This window comes from Vulpes vulpes, chromosome 12 (genome assembly GCF_048418805.1).
Source record: "Vulpes vulpes isolate BD-2025 chromosome 12, VulVul3, whole genome shotgun sequence".
Classification (NCBI taxonomy): Eukaryota; Metazoa; Chordata; class Mammalia; order Carnivora; family Canidae; genus Vulpes; species Vulpes vulpes.
In genome coordinates this window covers 16,252,570-16,276,030 of record NC_132791.1, presented here as the reverse complement: position 1 = coordinate 16,276,030, position 23,461 = coordinate 16,252,570, and the positions used below count along the sequence as shown (strand labels likewise).

General features: G+C 46.5%; 1 protein-coding gene and 1 non-coding gene across 7 annotated transcripts; one reads left to right on the top strand and one right to left on the bottom strand.

The window, feature by feature from the left end:
* Positions 1 to 335: 335 nt before the first annotated feature.
* Positions 336 to 23,131, bottom strand: PGAP4 (post-GPI attachment to proteins GalNAc transferase 4). 6 transcript variants are annotated; one of them, XM_026013336.2, is made up of 2 exons: positions 23,042 to 23,131; positions 336 to 5,064 (listed from the first exon to the last, which is right to left on the bottom strand). In XM_026013336.2, the coding sequence occupies exon 2, from the start codon at positions 4,984 to 4,986 to the stop codon at positions 3,775 to 3,777; it is 1,212 nt and encodes a 403-aa protein (XP_025869121.1). In that variant the 5' UTR covers positions 4,987 to 5,064; positions 23,042 to 23,131; the 3' UTR covers positions 336 to 3,774. The 6 variants fall into 6 exon arrangements, with proteins under 6 accessions (XP_025869121.1, XP_072583939.1, XP_072583937.1 ...); XM_072727838.1 differs by having other exon boundaries at positions 22,808 to 23,046; XM_072727836.1 differs by lacking the exon at positions 23,042 to 23,131 and adding an exon at positions 22,159 to 22,291.
* LOC112930892 (U6 spliceosomal RNA) lies at positions 19,998 to 20,100 on the top strand. The gene has a single exon (XR_003237226.1). It is a non-coding gene; the product is annotated as a U6 spliceosomal RNA (small nuclear RNA).
* Positions 23,132 to 23,461: the final 330 nt, after the last annotated feature.

Sequence of the window (23,461 nt, the reverse complement as noted above, 5' to 3'; positions counted from 1 at the left end):
CCTCTCCCATCTCTCAGACATCTTAAAGCTACCCCATCCCTACATACTTACGCCATCTTAAAGCTACCCCTTCCCTACATCCTTGTTTCTTTTGGATAAATTCATCATTTGGATTTGGATTTTCATCTGTTTTTATCCCAAATTATTAATAGAGATGCCTCTTTTGAATCAGTTCATTCATCCACATTATCTGTGTAGGACATTAGGGAAAAGATCAAGAAAATCTGTTAAGTTCTAAGCCAAAAATCCCCATTCATTACAAAGTGATGACTCACAACAAAGCTACAACCCAAGTACTGGAGTGACCTAGAAGTCACAGCACATTTCCACTGCAGTTCTAATATATTAAGTACTTTTTAATTACATTTTCAATCATTTTTTACATAGTTCTCAAAGGTTTTCCAAATGAAATCCAACCTAAGAACAAAAACAAAACCAGTGCCAGTTAATGAGCTTTTCTCAGCAAATTCATTGTAATTAGGATAAAAATGTCCAAATGGTTCACGTGACTTAAAATTAGCCAACTTCGTATCACACATTACTATAACTCACAATGTATCGTTGTATGTATAAAAATCCCACAGTAATCAACTCCAATTAGAATGCCTCTCTACCCAATTTAAGTTACCAATTAAATAAATTCTACCAAATAAGGTGTATCCAAGGTAAATTAGATTAATCTTATCATCCCATTAATCCGATTTATATTCTCCAGTTGCATGGTTGTATTCTCACTCTTCTTTCTTTAAATAGCAATAAAAAAGAATGCACAATTCAAACGTTTCCACTTAAGAAGTACAACAAAACCAGTTGTGAATTTTAAAGCAAACAGCCCATAATTGTGAATGGCTACCTTGGAACTCCAAAATGGTGTGTGTGTGAGTGTTTGTGTGTCTAGTTTCAATACTATTCACATTAGAAAAATCCATCCATAGAAATGAGAGAGAATGACAGAAGTCTTCTCAGGATGCCTCAGTGGAACAGGTGCTTTTATTTGAACTGATATGTCTATGCCAATATACCCAGCCACAATAGGGAACTTTGTGACAATAGGGAACTTTGTGACTGGGTATATTTGCATAGACATATTACTTCAAATAAAAGCACCTGTTCCACTGAGGCATCCTGAGAAGACTTTTGTCATTCTCTCTCATTCTCCTCTTAGTTAGGCCTGATGATTATTTAAACCCTGAAAGGTGAGCAGGTTCTGTTAGAGGCCTTCACCCTCCTGGTGATCTATGTCCCTTGTGATGGAAAGGGGGCTTCAGTTCTCCTCTAGCTCCCCTGCTTAGGATTAAATGAGACTTCAGCTTTGGTGTAAAGCTGTCAGTTGTCCTAATTAAGGACAGCATACAAAAATTGGGCTCTAGGAATGAGGGACAAAAGGGAGGGAGATCCAGAAGAGGGTGGAGATAAAACGGAAGAACTGAGCCTGCCTCTGCAGAAAATGTCCAGAGACAGCAGGCCCTAGTTAACATCTACAGGGGGAAGGCGTCTTAGTGTATAGGTAGAGAAATCTGGCAAGGCAAAGACGGCTTTAGCCATCCAGCATGGAGGAGTCAGAGGGGAGGGACATCTGCATGCGGTAGACAACTGAATCAGAAAGCAGAGATATAAACCAGCAATGATTCCCAAGCTTTTGCCTGGCTGGCTTAGATGTGACGCTCCTGCTGCTGGGCAAAAAACATTCACAAGGAGATCCCATCGTTAATGCAACAAACTCTAATGAGTTGTAGGCTGGGGGTGGTTCTGTTCCTGAACATGGGATGAACCAGTTACCGGACGAGGATGAAAGGAGGAGTGGGATCTGAACACCTTGGTAAAACATCCAGTAGCTCTGCTCACTTTGGACTTTCCTGAGGGACACATAATGTCTCAAGAGAACAGCACGACACACATTCAGACCTATTTCTTCCCCAAGACCAACAGGACAATGAGTTTCTACCACAGGAGCTTACAGAGATATTTTTCAGTCCAGGTTACAATCATATTCTACAAAAGAGAACTTGACAACACAGATATTGAGAAAATGAATGTGGTTAAGAAAAAAGTGCAGGAGCTGGGAGTCAGGGGAGCAATGTTCCCATCCTGGCTCTGCTGCCGTCCAGCCGAGCGAACCTGTGGAAACACGGTTTCACCTCCCTCGGTCTCAGTTTGTTCATCTGCAAACTGGAACTCCCAGGTACCGTCTTGGTGTTCTCCAGGGGATCTCCAGATGGAAGCTCACTGGAAATTTAAAAAGCAAACAGCAAACAGCAAACAAAGACGTGGCATGGAAACAAACTGTCGCCGCTTGTACTCCAGTGTGGACATCCATCTTCATAAAGGGACTTGTTGGCCTCTGGTCTCATAAGTATCATCAAAGGACATTTAAGCGTAACTTTGGAGTAGTTTTCAGATGCTAGTCTTGGAATAAGCTCAAGAGGAGTCTCGGATCATTTCCAGTCCGAACGAACAATTGTTTTTGGCGTGATCGGAGGTGGCGGTAGCTGAAAGCTGAGCTATATTATCTTTCACAAATCACAATGACAAGTCAGCCTTTATTCGAGCAGTTTGGTCCAGGCTGTCTACTCCCTGGGTGGGAGCTCTATGCCCTATTGCACACTTTAAAACAGCATCACTAGTATCTTTATCCAAAATACAATTTGAGTGTTCCACACTTATTACAAGAGAGAAAAGAACTCATATTTGCCAAGTGCCTTCCACGAGCTAAGCACTCGCTAAGTGTTTCACATACATTCTGTCATTTAATCCTCAAGGCAGCTCTAAAAGGTAGGTATCGCCATCCCCCATTTTACAGGCGAAGAAACTGAGACTCTGAGCGCTCGTGACTTGCTCAAGTTCGCATCACTAGGGCATGGCAGAGATCCAAAATGAAAATTCAGGCCTTTTGACTTCATAGTCTACACTTTAGCTTCTCTGACATCATGATGCCCAGAAGGAAAAAAAAAAAAATAATGAGGGGGAACGGTCAGCCAGCAAAATTAGAGAAAAGGATATGCTATTAGTAAAGGGCTCTCCCGCTTTATATCATTCTGCAACGTCCAACTTTGAAAGAACAAGAATATGATAGAAATGTTCGCTGTGAAATCACGTCTGAACATAAGCCAACTTGACTCTGACGAGCTGGAAGGCGCCTCCAGATCGTGTTGTGCCCTAAGGTTCTCGCCGACAATACTGACCATCAGCACACGGCAGCTGCGTGGGAAAGCAGGGCCAGGTAACAGGAGCGAGATCACCTGCCTCCGGGTCGCCGGGCACGGCAGCGGCTTTTGCTACAGCAGGTCAGAGACACGAATGCAGCCTGCCCACGTGGCCCTGCCTCTTGGACACCGACTTTAAACATGCATCCACCGTCAGGCCCTGTGGGCAGGAAACCGATTCGAAAGGATCCCACCTCTCGCCAACCTCTACCCTTAAAATCCTAAAGCGGCCCCGTCTCCGGACTTGGGGCAGTCACGAGCCCTATGACAAGGCAGAGCTGAGGACAGCTGGAGAAGGTGACTGGTGCTGAACTGGCCCCTCGGGGCTGGGTCCCAGGGCGCGAGGCAGTGTGGCTGCTGGAGGGGCAGGGCCCCCCCCACCCCGGCCTGGGCTCGGACATCGGCTCATCGGCTCCTGCCAGTCACCAAGGCCCTCGGCTGCCTCAGCGGCCGGTCCCCGACCACGACGACGAGCGACGACGAGACCCCCGCAAGCAGCCAGGTCCGGGGAAAGCACGCGCGGCGCCGGGAGGGCCAGGGAGGCCGAGGCGGGAAGGCATTTCGGGGCACGCTAGAGCAGGCTGGGATGGAAGTTGTACCGGAGGCTGGAGAAGAGGCCGATGTGCTTCACGAGGTTGGGCTCCACCACGTAGGCCCGCTCGCCCTTGGCCCTCAGCAGGGAGTAGAGCGCCATGTCCTTGCCGAAGCCCTTGTGGCAGTACACCTGGGACAGGTAGGTGAGGGTGCGGCGGGCGGCGGGCGCGGGGAAGAGCATGGCGGGGGTGCAGCACTGGGACGCGGGGACCACGCTGTACAGGGCCGGGCTCAGCCGCCGCAGTTCCAGGAAGTAGTGGCGGCCCACCAGCTCCACCAGCCCCATGCTGTACAGGGAGAAGAAGAGCAGGACGGGCCAGCTGAAGGCCGGGCGGCTGGCAAAGCGCATGTACAGCCAGGTGAGCAGGGGCCCCAGCAGCATGCCCACGCCCAGCCACTCCAGGATGCGCATGGGCTCCGGGTTGACGTAGTGCTGGAGCCTCTCGGGATGGTAGAGCTTCAGGTAGAGGGCGTCTCGGAGGTGCGGCTCGGAGAAGCGCGCCCGCAGGAGGTGCTCCAAGACCGGGAAGATCTGCTCCTCCGGCACGGCGTCGTCCTCCACCATCAGGACGTAGTCCGGGTTGTAGGTCTGCAGGGAGGACTCCAGGCAGTAGACATAGTCCTGCTTCTCTTTCTCGAACGAGTTGGTCGAAGGGTCGTCCCCATAGTCGTCCTCGGTGCCCTCATAGCGGTTGGCCACAGGGACGTACTTGGACAGCAGCTTGGCATCGAAATGGCTCACGCTACGTTCCACGTTGCACAGGAAGAGTTGGTGCCCCTCGCACTGCGGACCGCACTGCTGAAGAAGCCGGTGGAACTGGGACACCACCTGCAAGACATAGTGGAAGCCAGGCTGCCTGTCGACAGTGATGATGGTGATAACCAGCCAGGGGCGGGGGGTGGCCTGCCAGACGATGGGCACTGAGCCATTGGCAGAGGGCAGCTCCTCGAAGTAGTGGAGGGCAGCCTCCCCCTCTTTCAGGCTTTGCTGCAGGAACTCCTGGCTCATTTGGTTCAGATGCCAATGGCGCAGATAGAAGTAAGAGTGCAGAAGGCGGTGACAGGCCAGGGGGGCCAGCAAGCCGAACGTCACCACCGTTAAGATCAAGAGCTGGATGGCAGTGCTGCCCCAGGAGAGCCGCCTCAGCCTCCGGAGGAGCATGGCAGCTGGAAGGGCTGGTGTGCTCATGAGCTCAACTTCTGGTCAGGTCTGGTCCCGAGAACAAACCATCCTGGAATGCAGGCCCCAAACTGGCACAAGTCAACCCTAGAGACAGAGGAGTACAGAATGTTAGGAAGCTGTAAGAAACCCCAGGGACAGAACTCAGCACATATCAAGCCAGAGATTCTAATTCTACATTGTGGCTACTACAGACTTAGAGGTCTTTCCTCCGGGGCACCTGGGTGGCTCAGTGGTTGAGCGTCTGCCTTTGGCTCGGGTCAAGATCCTGGGGTCCTGGATCAAGTCCCTCTGCCTGTGTCTCTGCCTCTCTGTGTGTGTGTGTCTCTCATGAATAAATAAATAAAATCTTAAGAAAAAGAAGCATTTCCTCCAGGATACTATTCTTTGCTTGTATTGGTAATGATCCCTGGGATCCTGTCATTATGTCTGAGAGTAGGGAAATCTTGGTGTACCCAACCAAGCCGCCATACCCGCAGATACCTGGTTAGGCTTACAATGTGCCAGAAAGTCACCAGGAAGCCAGTAAGATAATTATTTCATCTCAGCAGCTACATAGACGTGCATTCTTTTTTTTTTTTTTTTTTTTTTTTTTTTTTTTAAATTTTTTTTTAATTTTATTTATTTATGATAGTCATACAGAGAGAAAGAGAGAGGCAGAGACACAGGCAGAGGGAGAAGCAGGCTCCATGCGCCGGGAGCCTGATGTGGGATTCGATCCCGGGTCTCCAGGATCGCGCCCTGGGCCAAAGGCAGGCGCCAAACCGCTGCGCCACCCAGGGATCCCTAGACGTGCATTCTTAAGATGGAAAAAGCAAGACTTGATACAAAGCAATTGCACATTTTTAATTTTTTTAAATATTTTGTTTATTTATTCATGAGAGTACACAGAGAGGAGAGAGAGAATGGCAGAAACACAGGCAGAGGGAGAAGCAGGCTCCATGCAGGGAGCCCGACGTGGGACTCGATCCCGGGTCTCCAGGATCAGGCCCTGGGCTGAGGGTGGCGCTAAACCACTGAGCCACCTGGGCTGCTGGCAATTACACATTTAGAGTAAATCCTGAAGTGAGTGTGCAGTAAGTGCTGGTTGACGGGCTATGCGTAGCAATTTCTGAAAACTGTCTTTTCTGCACATCCCAACCAAGAAAATGACTATTTATGAATCCTTGTCTTTGTCAAGATCTTCCATTCTTATTTCTCTAATCTCATGCAACTATACTTGAAACTGCATATTAGTTAAATCTTGATTGTTCTCCCATTTTATTTTTTATAGCACAACCATGGGAACCAGTGTGTCTCACATGCAAGCGAACTCCTGAGCCCCAGACTCTGGGAGGGGAGGAAATATCTGAATAAAAGTCCATGAGCGGCTCTACCAAGAGGGAGGGAGGGATAGACAGAGATGAGGATGGAAGAGACTTGCTCCCAACCTGGTCCAGAAAGGATATTGCATGATGTTACAGCTCACAGTGCAGGCCGGAGGTCAGGCACACATGTGACTCCCCATGCAGGCACTCAGTGGGTGGCAAGTCACATCACCTCTCCACAGCTGGAGGGGCCTGGCTGACTCAGTCAGAGGAATGTGTGACTTTTGATCTCAGGATCCTGAGTTTGGGCCCCACGTTGGGTGTAGATGACTTAAATAAAACTTGAAAAAAAATGTATACATAAGGGGGTGCCTGGGTGGCTGAGTCAGTTGCATGTCCCACTCTTGGTTTCAGTTCGGGTCGTGGGATTGAGCCCCACATCGGGCTCCATGCTCAGCTCAGAGTTTGCTTGAGATTCTTTCTTCTTGTCCCTCTGCCCCTCCCCACATTCGCACACACACTCTCTCTTTGTCTAAAATAAATGAAGCCTTTTTAGAACATGTATCCATTATAGAAACTCAAGTAATACCTTGGGAGTAAGTAGGTCTAATAATCTGAGGGAAAACAGACTAATCCCGAGAAACAGAATTAAAAAATATTATTTAAAGATTTTATTTATTTATTCATGAGAGACACACAGAGAGAGAGGCAGAGACATAGGCAGAGGGAGAACCAAAAAGCAGGCTCCCGTCGGGGAGCCCAAATAGGGACTCAATCCCAGGACTCCGGGATCACAACCTGAGCCAAAGGCAAACGCTCAACCGCTGAGCCACTCAGGTGCACCCCAAGAAACAGGATTAAAAGGACAAAGCCAGTACAACACCAGTAGTGTCAATCCAAAACTAAGCAAACAGAAGGTAAACCTATAAACCTCTTATGTCGGAAGCATAATAAAGTGTGCACACATTTGGAAGAAACTGCCTAGCTTGTGAGTTATCTTGAAGGAAGGCCCACCCAGGTACCATACAAGGTTGTGGGATAGCGTTCAGGGCTGTCAATTCCATGTCCTGCCCTTCTTGGGTACACAGAAAGACCATATTCCCTAGCCCATCTTCTTCCAGGTGAGGTCCTGTGACTAGGACTTGCCAGGAAAATATGAGCAAAGTGACAGCTGTGACTCCTGGGCTAGGGTGGTTGAGAGCAGATGCGCCTTCCAGACTTTCTCATTCTCCATTTGCCAATGGAGTGGACCTGGAGGGTGGAGCCACCAGATGGCCCGAGCCTGAGGTCTTGAATGACTGCCCAGAAGAGAGGTCCCTCCCACTGCTCACCTCAGGAGCCTCCCAATCTAGAATGGGCTGTGTGGGGAGTAACACATAAACCACCGTGTCTAGTCACTAATGACTTCTGGACATTTTTTGTAAAGATTTTACTTATTGATCCATGAGAGACAGAGAGACAGAGAGAGAGAGAGAGAGAGAGAGAGGCAGAGACACAGGCAGAGGGAGAAGCAGGTTCCACGCAGGGAGCCCGACACAGGACTCGATCCTGGGACCCTGGGATCACACCCCGGGCTGAAGGCAGCGCTAAACCACCTGGCTGCCCCTGGACATGTTTAGTAGAGCAGTTTCTTGTCCTCCCACTTGAATTTTGCAGAATACCAACTTCCCTCGATAGGATAATGACACAATCATTCAAGAAAGTCTCATTTCAGCATCAGAAGCACATTGTACTGTAGGACCCCGAGGGGAGACAGACACCCCGGTACTTAGTACAGGATCTGGTTAGTACCCGCAGAGGGGAGTAGCCGGGAGACGTCTGAAGAGTGTGCAGCCCCAGGCCTGCTGGTTCGTGAACGTTCAGAGTACGATAGACGGATGCTTCTCCCTGCGAGCTGCTCAGGCCAGTGGAGTTAATCATGTGGACGCACATCCCCTTGGCCTCACCAGTTTCTCATCACTCCTAGTGGAAGCCAAGGACTGACCTGGGGTTGAGCTTGTACTCCTGGTGAGGAATGGAGCCCCTCAGATGGCTTCCCGCTCACCTTGTCCTCCCTAGAGAGAGCACACCCGGGAGAGCCGTACCCACTTAGAAGAAGGAGCAAAACACAGTCAACAGGATAAGGCATGCAGCTGGGAGAGTGCCAGGCACACAGTGAGCACAAACATGACAATGTGATTACGATGACGGTGCAGAGCTCTGTGTGTGGTGTAAAATCCCTATCCACACTCCTTCAACACTCTCTTCCACTGACAGTTTCTGGTAAAGCAAGAATGTGACGCTCTTTTGTCCAGACAAGTCCCAGGGGTGGGATGTTTAAGGATTTTGTGCATGGGCGCGTGTGCGTGTGTGTGCATAGTGATTAAAATATAAATCCGATCATATCATTCTCCTGCTTAAAATCCTTCTTTAGCTTCCCATTGCTCTGTTAATAAAATCCAAATTTCTTTTTTTTTTAACATTTTATTTATTTATTCATGAGAGGCACAGAGAGAGGGGCAGAGACACAGGCAGAGGGAGAAGCAGACCACTCGAGGGGAGCCCGATGTGGGATTCGATCCCAGGACCCCGGGATCACGACCTGAGCCAAAGGCAGACACTCAACCACTGAGCCACCCAGGTGCTCCTAAAATCCAAATCTTATCATGGTCCACAAGACCCTTTATGATCTGGACTATGCCCTTCGCTGTCATCATGTGCTACTGGCTCTTTCTCAAATTACTCAAAATTAGAGGTTGGTAATTTATTTCTGTAAAGGGCTAGGCAACATACTATCTCTGTTGCATGTTCTACCTATACTTTTTAAAAACTCCTTAAAAATATAAAAGCTATTGTTAGTGCTCCAGCCACATAAAAACAAGCTGTAAGCCAAATTTGGCCAGCAGCCCATAGTTCACCAATCCCTGTTCTAGACTATCATTCTCTCATAGAAATATAGGGATATAATGCAAGAGCGACATAGGTATTTAAATTTTTCTAGCAGCCGCAGTAAAAAAGTAAAAAGAAACAGATGAAATTAAGTTTAATAACACATTTTAAATACATCAGAACTGGGCAGCTCCGGTGGCCCAGTGGTTTAGCGCCACCTTCAGCCCAGGGCATGATCCTGGAGTCCCACGTCAGGCTCCCTGCATGGAGCCTGCTTCTCCTTCTGCCTGTGTCTCTGCCTCTCTCTCTGTGTGTGTCTCTCATGAATAAATAAATGAAATCCTTAAAAAAAATAAATACATCAGAACTATTATTTCAACATGAAACCAACATGAAAAATTATTAATGAGGTATTTTATGTTCCTTTTTTACATGATGTCTTTGAAATCCAGTGTATATTTTACATTTTACAGCATATCTCGATTCAGACTGGTCACGTTTCAAGTAATCAAGAGCCACGTGTCACCAATTAGCAGGGTAGCTCTAGACCCACTGATCTTTCAGAACAGTGACTATGCTACACTCTTACCCAACTCCTGGCCTTTGCTCACACAACTCCCACACCCTGGAACATTTTATTCCCTCACCTTCCCTGCTTCTTCATATAGATAGCTCTTTCCCATCCTTTAATCCACTCTCCCTGGCCCCTGCAAAAGCAGGAGCTACTAAATTGGTACTCACATATTTTGCTAGTGGGAGTATAAATCAGCACAACCTCTGAGGAATTGATTTGGGAATATCTAAGAGAACCACTAATGACTCAGCAATCCCATTTCTAACATACCTTCTTGGATATATATTCTCATGTGTGAGAAATGACTTGCAGTATCATTTATAATAGCAAAACACAGCCAAGGGCTCATCAATTGAGAATGAGTCATCTAAATTATGATACATCCAAAGAACGGAATACAAAGTACCCATTAAAAGCAAGCAAACTTGGAAGAGAAGAAGATGGTAACAGAGAAGGCTCCTGAACTTCTCTTCTCCCAAGGACGCATTAAATGTACAGCCATACCATGAGAAATTCCCTGAGAGAAATCCAGAAACTAGCTACGGATCCCCTACACCTAGGGAAAATGAGATAATACCCATGTTGAAAGGGTAGGAAAGAAAGGCTGAGACACACTCCAGCCAGAAACACCCCCACACCCCCACACCATATAGCACCATATGATGGGAAGGGAACTTCCCATTCCTAGCTTCTCCCTAAGGAGTAAAGGGTTTAGACCCCGTATCTAGCACCCTAGATTTTTTTTAAGTTTTTTTTTTTAAAAAGATTTTATTTATTTATTCATGAGAGACACAGAGAGGGAGGGAGGCAGAGACACAGGCAGTGGGAGAAGCAGGCTCAGTGCAAGGAGCCTGATGTGGGACTTGATCCTGGAACTCCAGGATCATGCCCTGGGCCAAAGGCAGGCACTCAACCGCTGAGCCACCCAGGGATCCCTAGCACCCTATATTTTAAAACTCCTACTTGAAGGATGGGCTGCCAAACTATCTATCTCTAAATGCCAATAGGGCTTGCATCCATGAGAATAACAGGACCATAGCAAAAAAAGAAGCAGTTCTTAGTGGGTCCATGAGCACTTGCCACTTCTCACTCCAGGGCTCAGTACGCAGGGAGCAGGCAAAAATGACCATCCCCTCGTTTTTCCCTGGAAGGGTTTTGTGTGCATATTTTACAAGTTCCCACCAAAGGGTCTAGCTTCTAACTTAGCACATATATTTATAGGAGCTTCTTAGATTCTCCCCAGAACCCAGGGGGAACCGATTGGCACTTCTCCCACCGGATCACTCCAATGATAAAACCAGGTCACCAGTATCTCTCTGGAAGGAGCTTTTACACAGGCCTGGTGCTTCTGCAGCAACACCTGAGGGATGCACCCCCGGATCACCTGGCTCTAATCACCAATGGTATATGACTCAAAATACTGTGGGAACCAACAGATGAATTCAGTAAAGGCGCAAGATATGAGATCAACACACAATAATCGATTGCATATCTATACACTAACAAGGAGAAATTGAGAAAACAATCCCATTTACAATAGCTTCAAAAAGAATAAAATGCTTAGGTATAAATTTAACCTAGAAGGTGACAGATCTATACATGAAAAACTATAAGACATTGTTGAAAGAACTGAAAATGATACAAATAAATGGAGAGATATTCTGTGGTCACGAATGAGAAGAATTAATATTGTTAAAATGTCCATTTGACCCCAAATGATCTACAGATTCAGTGTAATCTCTATGAAATTTCCCATGGCATTTGCCACAGAAATAGGAAATACAATCCTGCAATTAGTATGTAACTACAAAAGACCTCGAAGAGTCAAGGCAATTTAGAAAACATGGGAGGTAAGCTCCTTAACATTGGTCTTAGCAATGACTTTTCTGTATTTAATACCAAAAGCACAGGCAACAAAAGCAAAAATAAACATGTAAGACTACATCAAGCTAAAGAGCTTCCACACAGCAAAGGAAACCATCAACAAAATGAAAAGGCAACCTATAAAATGGAAGAAAATATGTGTAAATCACAGAGTAGACAAGGAGTTCATATCCAAAATACACAAAGAATTCATACAACTCAATAGCAATAATAATAATAATAATAATAATAATAACCAATTTATTTAAAAACAGGCAAAGAAGGACCTGAATAGATGTTTTCCCAAAGGAGACATATAAATGGCCAAAAGGTACTTGAAAAGGTGCTCAACATCACTAATCATCATGCAAACACAAATCAAAACCACAATAAAATATCACCTCACACCTATTAAGGTGTCTACTATCAACCAGGCAAGAGATAACAAATGCTAGTAAAGGGTGGCTCAGTGGTTGAGCGCATGCCTTTGGCTCAGGGTGTGATCCCAGGGTCCGAGATCCGGGATCGGGTCTCCCTCTGCCTATGTCTCTGCCTCTCTCTCTTTGTGTCTCTCATGAATAAATAAATAAAATCTTAAAAAAAAATAAATGCTAGCAAAGATATGGAGAAAGGAAGCACTTGTATAGTGCTGGCTAAAACATAAACTCGTAGAGCCACTATGGGACATATGGAGGTAGAAGGTTCCTCAAGACATTAAAAATGTGTGTGGAGGTTCCTCAAGGCATTAAAATAGTGTGGAGGTTCCTCAAGACATTAAAAATAGAACTACCAAATGATGGTGCAATCCCACATGTGGGTATATATCCAAAGGAAACAAAATCACTATCTTGAAGAGGTATCTGGCATTGCAGCATTATTCACAATAGCCAAGATATGGAAACAACCTAAACATCCACTGGTGGATGAATGAATGCATAAAGAATATGTGGTATATCTACGCAACAGAATATTATTCAGCCTTAAAAACAGAAGGAAATTCTGCCATTTTTGACAACATGGATGAATCCAGGGGGCATTGTACTAAGTGGAATAAGGCAGAGAAAGATAAATACTGCATGGTATCATTTGTATGTGGAATCTAAAAAAAAAAAAATGTCAAACTCATAGAAGTAGAATAGACAGTTGGTTACCAGGTGCTAAGGGGAGGGGTCTGGGAGTAGGGAGAGGTTGGTCAAAGAGCACAAATTTTTTTTAGTTATAAGATGAATTAGGTCAGAGGATCTAATGCGTAACTCGGTGACTACAGTTGACAATACTGTGTTTACTAAGATACATACTGAAATTTGCTTAGAGTAGAACTTAAGTGTTCTCACAAAAAAACAAAAAAGCAAACTCTTCATATACAGATATGGAAAAATTTTAAGATATATCATCAGTGAAAGAAGACATAGAAAATTATGCCTAGCATGCTACCGTTTGTGTAGAGAGGCGGGGAGGGGAATACACTCAACGGGCACACTCTTAAATCCGGGTATGACCAGGGAGGCCCTGAAAGCACCAAATCTTCCCAGGCCTGTGGCTTCCTGGCTTATTTTCTACGATCTTGCTAAGGGGCCTGGTGTGCTTGTAGGGGTGGCTTCAAATTTTCTGCGCAAAAGAGGTCTGTATGTTCCAGCTGGATAGAAGGGGAGAAGATTTTCTTGAAGCCGTTCATCAAGCAACAAGATGATTTTCCTTCAATTTTGTTATTTATGTGGGGCAGGAGAAATTAAGGAGATGTCAGTCCTATCCAAGCAATCTGCACTGCTTAGGGAATCCTTATACTTCCCCTTGACATGCCAGGCTCCTGATTCTCTCTGCCCCCTGGCAGGTGCGTCGGGAGCACCTGGTGCTGACATAAAGACCTTTAATCCCAGGCAGTTTCCTTACTGGAGGCAACAAAATCATTAACACTTAGAAATACCTATCTTTAAAAATATGGTGTGAGACTGCTGTTCTCCTGACCATTAGGGAAGGAATGGGATTCTGTTCAGAGGACACATGGTCCCTGCCTCCACAGCTTTTGCTGGAGTGATGAGCAGCCCAGGCCTTCAGAGCTCATGATAACGACATGCATTCTTGCTCACGGGTCGGTGGATAGCTGTGGTTCAGCTGGGTTCAGCTCCAGACTGCAGGTCAGAATTGAGTAGTTCCATGTACCTCTTGTTCCTGGTCAGGTTGCAGAAGAAACAGCCATTGGGCATGCTCTTTTGGCGGATGGCAGGTACACAAGAGTCAAGACATGAAGATACATTTACAGCCTCACTTAATTAAGCATGCATAGATTAAGTCCACTCACCGTGCACTAGCCAAAGCAATGGAGCAGGGAGGTTTACTCCTCCAGAGCAGAGGAAGGGGAAAATGAAGGTTCAATGGAAAGCAAAAGGAGCAGGCCAATTTCTAAGCCCTCAGAGAAAAAAGAAAGGCTCTGGCAATCTGCTCAGAGTCTTGGACATTTCTAAAATGCTCACAAGGCATCTGGCCCCCATATCATTATACACAGAACGAGTCAGGACAGACTATAGTAATGACCCCTGCATCTCAGGCGTTTATAAGAAAAGATGTTTAATTCTTGCTCATGTTACCTGTCCACTATGGATCAGTTAAGACTCTGCTCCCCCTGTCATTTGCACTCCAGGACCCAGGTAGATGGAACTGCCTCTTTTCTAGACATTGCTGGTTTTGTGGCAGAGGAGAAACAGAGAGAGCAGACTATAAACAAGCTGGCTCTCAAAGCCACAGCTCAAAAATGACACACATCATGTCCACCTTCACCGACCAGAGCAAGTTACATAATAACTCGAGTTCAACAGAACAGAGCTACGTCATTTTCCTTAACAAAAGACATGTGTCCACCTGAAGCCAATGTTTAGGGAAATATATGTCTTGAAGAAAATATATGTCTTGAAGAAAGACAATAATGCAATCTAGCACAGCCATCTGGGGCCATGGGGGATGAGATCAGATCCTTCAATGATCAGATGACTTGTTTGCCTAAAATCCAGCCACGTGGAGTTAGGCAGGGATTCAAGACTATGTTATTGTTTGCTTTTTAACACATATTTTTAGGATTTAACCAATTGCTGCACAGTGGGGTGTGGTGTTCAAGGCCTCTTACAATTTATTTCACTTTACTGACTTGGTTTTAAGATAACTTATTTGCAGGCAGCCCGGGTGGCTCAGCGGTTTAGCGCCTGGCTTTAGCCCAGAGTGTGATCCTAGAGACCGGGGATCGACTCCCACGTTGGGCTCTCTGCATGGAGCCTGCTTCTCCCTCTGCCTGTGTCTCTGTGTCTCTACGAATAAATAAATAAAATCTTAAAAAAAAAAAGATTAAGATAACTTATCTGCAAACAGGATTTTGCTTTGGTAGTTTTAGGGAAGGAGGTCTCTACTTCCAGCCCAATCTGGGGGTGGGATAGAAGTAGGACCATGTCTACATTATCACTCTGTCTTTTTCCAGAATTCCATCATCACTCACGGTATTACTAGCTCAGGACTGCTGATGTGGACCAATGGTGTGGACTGATTGGCATCTGTGTGGTGGCCTGGAGACAACGACACCATCACAGCCTCGATTCTGCGACATAATGATCACTGTGTTCTTATCTATGCCTTACTGGTGCGCTTTGAAACACAATCATCTTGTAAATTGGATTATGTCTGTTATTTTTTTTAAAGATTTTATTTATTTATTCATAGACACAGAGAGAGAGAGAGGCAGAGACACAGGCAGAGGGAGAAGCAGGCTCCATGCAGGGAGCCTGATGTGGGACTCGATCCCGGGTCTCCAGGACCACACCCCAGGCGGCACCAAACCGCTGCGCCACCGGGGCTGCCCGATTATGTCTGTTATTGTGTCTCAGACAGAGGGCTCAGAAAAGACAGTGGAAGACAAAGACACCAAGAAATGAACATGAAATAGGGCTAGAATGAATAAATACAGCAACGATGACAGTCATATTTTACTGCAGCTTCTAACAATTAAGCTGGGGGCGCCTGGATGGATCAGTGGGTTAAGTGGCCAACGCTTAATTTTGGCTCAGGTCACGATCTTAGGGTCATGGGCTCGAGCCCTGTGTGGGACTCCGTGCTCAGCAGGGAATCTGCTTGAGATTCTCTCTCCCTCTACCTCTCCTGCTCATTCTCTCTCTCTCTCTAAAATAAGTACATATTTTAAAAATAAAATAAAAAATATTAAGCTGAAGGAGTCACAAAGGCATGTGAGGCAGTACACCAGGCTAAGCATCAGGAGATAAGCAGGGCAGAGGACTGTTTCCCAAGTCTGCCTTCCTACATGAACGGCACCACCACTCTCCCAGGAAGGTTGGGTCCAAATAACAGTACGTTCTGACTTTTCATTCCTATCCAGTCACTTCCCAAATCCTAGCCAGCCAGCCTTATGGCCTCATTTACACCTCTCTTCTCCTTTCCCACAACATGCCCTTCTGCACCGCCTCACCCTATTACTTACTCCTCATCACCTCCAGGCCAGCTGATGGCAAGAGGCTCCTAACTAGGCCCCGAACTTCCAGAATGAGCAACGGATTGGAAGCCAAAAGATCTTGGTCCAAGGTCTGGTCCCAACACTCACTAATTAGACCTATTTGTAAAGAAATCATTTATCTGAGACTCTTCTGTCTCTGTCAAGGAGGAAAATTAAAAATACCTCATTGGGATCCCTGGGTGGCTCAGTGATTTAGCACCTGCCTTTGGGCCAGGGCGTGATCCTGGAGTCCTGGGATCAAGTCCCACATCGGGCTTCTTGCATGGAGCCTGCTTCTCCCTCTGCCTTTGTCTCTGCCTCTCTCTCTCTCTCTCTCTCTCTCTGTGTGTCTCTCATGAATAAATAAATAAAATCTTAAAAAAAAAAAAAAAAACCTCATTGGGGCACCTGGGTGGCTCAGGGATTGAGCATCTACCTTTGGCTCGGGTCGTGATCCTGGGGTCCTGGGATCAGGTCCCACATCGGGTCCCCTGCAGGGACCTGCTTCTCCCTCTGCCTGTGTCTCTGCCTCATGAATAAATAAAATCTTTTTAAAAATCTTAAAAAAAATAAAAATACCTCATTTATAGAGGCATTTTGAGGATGAAATGAGACACCGGCTTTGAAAGCCTTTTGTCAGACAGAAAATACCGCAAACGATGGTAATGTTTTACGTTATCAGCATCTGACCCGCTGAAGCACAGGTCTGAACGTGGTGCTCTTTCCTGTGGAACTGCTTAACGGTTCCCAATGACTGTAGAATGAGGCCCAAATTCTTTTTTTTTTTTTTAAATTTTTTATTTATTTATTCATGATAGTCACAGAGAGAGAGAGAGAGAGAGGCAGAGACACAGGCGGAGGGAGAAGCAGGCTCCATGCACCGGGAGCCTGATGTGGGATTCGATCCCGGGTCTCCAGGATCGCGCCCTGGGCCAAAGGCAGGCGCCAAACCGCTGCGCCACCCAGGGATCCCGAGGCCCAAATTCTTCACAAAGATTCTTCCCAACCCAGTTTCAACTATCTCCAGCCTTATTTCTTCTCCTCACACAGGCTACTCAACCATTAAAAATCACCTCAAAAGAGACTTCTTAAAAGCCAACCCTCATCTGCCCCAACCAGAAATAACCTCTTATTTCCCAAGTGCTTGGCCCCTTTACATAAATTTACCCCTCAGAACATTCATTTATCACTTTCTACTTCAGACTGCATCTATGTATAGCTACCACTTATTAAGCTCCTATTACATATCCACGTTCTGTAGTAGACTCTTATATCTATTTCATTTAACCAAAATAGCAACTCTCAATCAGGAATGGAACTAATCCATTTAGAACTTCCATCTAGATGGAACTTTCCATCTAGATGGAAAAAATAAATGCTACCAATTGAAAGCAGGAATTAAAACAGAGGAAAAATTCCAAAGCCCATATTTTGTCCGCAATGCCTGCTGCCTTCCATGGCTTCATTCATGGCCTTGACTTATGCCCTAGTCGGACTTAAAAATATTATGTTAGTGGTTTCAGTCTGATAGATCTTTGGTATCCCTTGCAGCCTCATCACAGTACTATATGCATAGGAGAAGCTCAATGTTTATTGAGCAAATAAATGCCCATAGTCATGTCCTTTAACATCCATGGATCTCAATTCCTCAGCTATAAAATTGGGGGTATCAAAGAGCATGGCCGTAGACTGTGCAGAGATCAACTTACTTGTACATGTCTGCTGAGCACATATTATGCGCTAGGCACTGTTCTAAGCATTTCATCATTCCTCATAAGAAGCCTATGAGAAATACTATTATTCAGCCTGTTTTATACCTGAAAAAACTAAAGACACAATTAATTTGTCCAGAAGATTAACAATACTTTTTTTAAAATTTTATTTATTTATTCATGACACAGAGAGAGAGGCAGAGACATAGGCAGAGGGAGAAGCAGGCTCCCCGTGGTGTGCCCACGTAGGACCCAATCCCAGGATCCCAGGATCACAACCTGAGTGAAAGGCAGACAGACGCTCAACCACTGAGCCACCTAATAAAGTTTTTAAAAATGGGTGGGAAAACTTGAATCCAGAACCCATGGATTGGTTCCAGAACCCATGTTCTCAATCAATAGGCAATACTGTCTCTGTAGAGATGAGAAACTCAAGAAAATCAGCTGAAAAATCATTAGAAATGGTAATAGATTTCAGAATATGAATGTAAATATTAATATGTAAAAATTAATAATATAAAAATATGCAAAAATAATATAGTATTATGCACAAACTGCTACACCTAATCAGACAATAACCAAATTAATTAATGGGATAAAAGATTCCCATGAAAATGGGGTAAAAAAACCCTAAAAAACCTAGGTATAAATTTTTTAAATATGCAGATAATATACACATACTTATAAAATTCTACTGAAAGATATTTAAAAAGTCTTTAGTAAGTGGAGAGACATAACATTTTCCCGACTGGAAAGCCTCACTAATGAAGGAGGATAGAGATTTCTTTCTCCAGAATTAATCTCTACATTTAACATAATGTCAGTTCAATTCACTTCAAGAGGGAGTGGCCCAGTTCAACGAAAGGGCACTTGCGTATAAACCTATAAACCGGTGCAACCTTTGGAAGGAAAGTTGAACCAGTATCTATAAAAATTTTCTATGTGCATCCCCCTTGACACAGAAATTCTTTCTAGGAATCTATCCTGCAGAAATGCCAACACTTGCTACCAAAGATGGACAAGGAATGTTCATGGCAATTTTGTTTGTAATATAAAAAAGGAGAAAGAAAAAGAGGGGGGAAGGTAGGAGGGAGGGGGAGAGAGAATAGGAGAGCAAAAAAGAAGATGGAACAGCAGGGAAAGAAAATGCTCAGCAACAGGAAACATATTTTAGATAAATTATACAAAGGGATGACAGGAGCCATTAAAAAGGAAGAGAAAGCTTTATCTATACTAACATTTAAAAAGTCTTAGCTAGGTCTCTGCTATGCGCTGAATGTGTTCCCCGCAAATTTGTGTATTAAAACCCTACTCCCCTTGAGGCACCTGGGTGGCTCAGTGGTTGAGCATCTGCCTTTGGCTCAGGTTGTGATCCTGGGGTTTGAGTCCTGCATCAGGTCCCCACAGGGGACCTCTATGCCTATGTCTCTGCCTCTTTCTGTGTCTCTCATGAATAAATAAATAAAATCTTAAACAAACAAACGAAACACAAAAAACCCCACCCCTAATCCTCAACATGATGGTATTTGGATATAGGGTCTTTTTGGGGAGGTCATTAGGTGTTGGCAGTGGAACTCTCATGCTGGGATCAGTACCCTGCTAAGAGGTGAGAGAACACACCTCTCTCTGCTCCCTGCCAGTGAGAACACAGTGCAAAGGTGGCATCCATACACCAGGAAGAGGGCCCTCAGCAGAACTTAGCTACGCTGGCACGCGGATCTCAGACCTTCAGCCTCCAGAAAGAAATGTTTTGCTGTCCACACCACCCAGTCTATGGTAATTTGTTACAGCAAACTGAGCAGATTTTAAGTCTCCAAGGGAAAAATAATACAAACCATGTCAATGCAAATTGTAGAAAAATGTACCTAGTATGGTCATTCTATTTTTAACATGGAATATAATTTAGTGAAAAAGAGATGAGGTATGGAGGAAGGAGGCTTCCAGTTTTGCTTTCAACACTTCTGTAGCGAGAGTATGTATTACTTTTATGATAATTATTAAGCATTCACTCAACAAATACCAAGTCTTGTACTGGGATGGTGAACATGACGGCCAGGGCCCCTATACTCTGAGAACCCTTGTTATCATAATCCAGTAGAAATCCAAACAAGATTTTGCTTATTTCTTTTGGTGATGCAGGGAAAAGTTATAGTTAACTTGACCAAAGTATTCTAAGATTTTCTGGAACTGGTACTAATAAAAACTGCTAGGAAACTTTGCTGGCACATATACTAAAATTGGGAGGATGTAGCAAAGATTAGCATGGCCCCTGCGCAATGATGACATCAATTTTACCTAATGCTTCTTTTTTCTCTTTTTACTGTGATGGTGGTTACACTCGATAAAATTCATCAAAATATACATTTAAATGGTATGTTTTATTGCATGTAAACTATACTTCAATAAAATGTATTTTTCTAAGAGCCAGGAAAATGATAATACAGAGTAATAGAATCTGCCTAACCAGATCTTAAGCCTTAAGACTTCAATAATTAAAGTAACATGGCACCAGCACCAAAATACACTAATAGACAGATGTGAAAATCCACACAGATACAAACATATAATAATGTAATCTACCATAACTCAATCAATTTAAATCAGGGGTGAAAAAATGGATTTAATAGCTTTATGGCAACTGGCTAATTCTTCGGGAAAAGTAAATTAGCTCTCCACTGTATAACTTAAGCTAGAATAAATTTCACATTAAAAATTTCAAACAAAAGCTTAAAAGTAACTGAAGAAAATATACGGAAGAAAATGTACATATTTTAGGAATGGCCTAAAGATTTAGGAAAGCCCCTTCTCATCAAGGTCCGTAAACAGAAACCATTTTTTTAAAAAATGACTAAATGGAAAAGTTAAATTTGTATATAGTCAAAGAAGAAAAACTGACAAATCATCTAAAAGATTGGGAAAGACTACTTATCATAAATGACACAATTACTACTTTAATGAGTAACGTATAAAGAGTGCTTAAAAATCAGGAACAGAAAGACATTCCAGTTGAAAAAGGGGCAGAAGAGGGGTGCCCGGCTGGCTCGGACAATGGAGTGTGCAAAGGCTGATCTCGGGGTTGTGAGTTCAAGCCTCACACTGGGCATAGAAATTACTCTCCCCAGGGCGGCGGGGCGTAAGAATTAAGACAGTTCAGCCCTGCAAATGCAAAAAGCCAGTACACAGAGGAAAAGGTATTAATTCCCCCTGGGTAATCAGACCTGCAAATTAAATCGGTCTACTATTTTTGTCCACCTTATTGGTTTAGATGTTCGTAGGCAGAGAAAACTTTAGGAAGATATCCAGGAAATCTCAACAATCCAGATGAAGTCGTAAGGGATCTTTATTTTCTCCTTTCCATTTTTTTTTCTGTTTCCCGAAGGCTTTGTCATCCTCTTACCGTTTACCAAAAAAAAAAAAAAAAAAAAAAAAAAAATTCTAATAATCTTAATAACGTTAGGTGTTAGACACACATAGTTTTGTCCTGTCACCTCCCAGGGTAGGTACCTGGTGCAGTGCACTCCAGCAATGCACCCCGGAAAAAAAGCGACCCCCCCCCCCCCACCAGGTGCGGTCCTCCCGGGAACGCACGTGCACGCACACGCACACGCACCTGCAGGCTTCGCTGACGGGCCGCAGGGTGAGGTCATGCCGGAGCCGCTCTGCGCTCCCTCCGGGGCGGCCGGGGGCGGCCGGGGGCCTGCGGGCGGTGCCGGGGTCACACCCAGCCCGCAGGAGCCGGGCCCTGGCACCTCGGGCGGGCGCAGTGCGGCACCGGCAGCGCCCGCGCGCGGAGGCCCGGAGGAGGCGGCGGCTGCGGGGGGTCCCCTGCTCCTCGCGCAACAGACCACGCGGGCGGGAGACGCAGCCCCGGATCTAGCGTCGGCCGCTGACCTTGGCCAGTCCCCGCCGCGCTCGGGCCTCAGTTTCCCCACCCGCGGGTCGAGGCTGGCGGTCGCGATCGCCGCGCCGGCTCCCTCGGGCGGGTCTTTCCGGGAGCTGGGAGGGACGCCTTCCTCCGCCGGGTCGCCCTTCCTCCGTCCGCGGGCCGCCAGGTGGCCGCTGCAGCCCCACGCCGCGGGCGGCCCCCCCGGCTGGCGGGAGCAGGCGCTTACCTGGCGCTCCGGGCGGCCTCGCGGCGCGGCGCGGCGGACGCGGGCGGAGGCTGCAGAGGCGCCGCCGCCGCCGCCGCCGCGCGCATCCCTGCCCCGACCCCGGCCCCGGCCCCGGCCCCCGCCCCGGGGTCCCCGCGGTCCTCGCGCAGGAAGCGGCCGCGCCTCGGGGCTGCTCGCTGCCCGGGGCGCACGGCCGGGGCGCAGGCCCTCCGCGGCCGCCCGCGGGCCCCGATGCGCCAGGGACGCGGCGCGCACCTACCCGGCGGGGGCGGTCGGCTCCGGCCTCCGCGCGCCGCGGGCCGCCCCCGCTCACCGCCGCCGAGGAGCCGTCGCCCGCCCCCGAGGCCCGGGCCTCGCCTCCTCCCGCGGCGCCGCGGCCGCGCCGGGTCCCCCGCTCGGGCAGGCCATGTGACCCGCGAGCTGCCGGGCGGCCGCAGCCCCCAAAACCGGCTGGAGGGGGAGAGGGACGGCGGAAGGCGCCCACTGATGGGCAGAAAGGGAAACGCAGGCTCCGGGGGAGGAAATGGCAACGCGGCAGGCTTGGGGCTCTGCGCTCTCCGCGGCCGCCGCGGGCCTGCCGGCGGGTTCTCGCCGCTCGGAGTCGGCTTTGCCCGCAGCACGGAGATGAGCGACGCCACCTGCGCCCCATCCCTGCCGCGCCCAACCCCGCGCCCGGCGCCCTGTGAACGTCCCTCTGCGTCTCACTCATCCCTGGACATTACAGATCGTCATCCCCGATTTGCAAATTTGCAAATGACGGAAGACTTGAGAAGCTAATTGCCAAGTGCAAACCCTCCCTTATTCCAAAAGCTAGAAATGTAGACCTTTATGCAAAAAAAAAAAAAAAAAAACAAAAAAAACAAAAAACAAAAAAAAAAAAAAAAAAAAACATCAGAAAGGTGGGGCACCTGGGTGGCTCAGTGGTTGAGCGTCTGCCTTTGGCTCAGGTCCCTGGAGTCCTGGGATCCAGACCCCATCCGGCTTCCAGAGGCAGCCAGCTTCTCCCCTCTGCCTATGCCTCTGCCTCTCTCTGTGCCTCTCATGAATAAATAAAATGAAATCTTAAAAAAAAAAAAATCAAAAAGATTTAACCGGAGCACCAGCCAGGCATGGGAGTTAGGTCTGTGGCTCCTTCCACTTACCTGTCAGTCTCCCAGGACTGGCTTCCGTGGTTCAAGGACCCATCCCCACCCTTCATTTTGGCAGATATTTATCCAAGAATTGTTCTGACTTCCTGCCAGCACCATAGAGGAGGATGAGGTAAGAATGAGACCGCCTACTTTCAGACTTCTTTTACATGAGAAGGTTAAAAATTTTGCACAGAACATCTGGGAGAGGGAGCCGAGCAAAGGGAGAAGAGACTCATGAAAGAGATGCCTGTAGAGTGGCCCTCGTTACTAATGAAGGGCTTTCATGCATTGACAGAGGTCATTTCGGAGCTTCATCTCTCAGAAATCATTTTGTTAATAGGCCACACAGGTTTAAAAAGGGATCCAAAAATAACTAGGTAAGAGCTGAAGGAGATCATTTAGTGTTCATTGTGAAAGTGCCAAATACAAAGT

Coding starts and splice junctions, on each gene's coding strand:
- PGAP4 (XM_026013336.2), bottom strand. CDS start 4,986: ATGAGCACACCAGCCCTTCCAGCTGCCATGCTCCTCCGGAGGCTGAGG.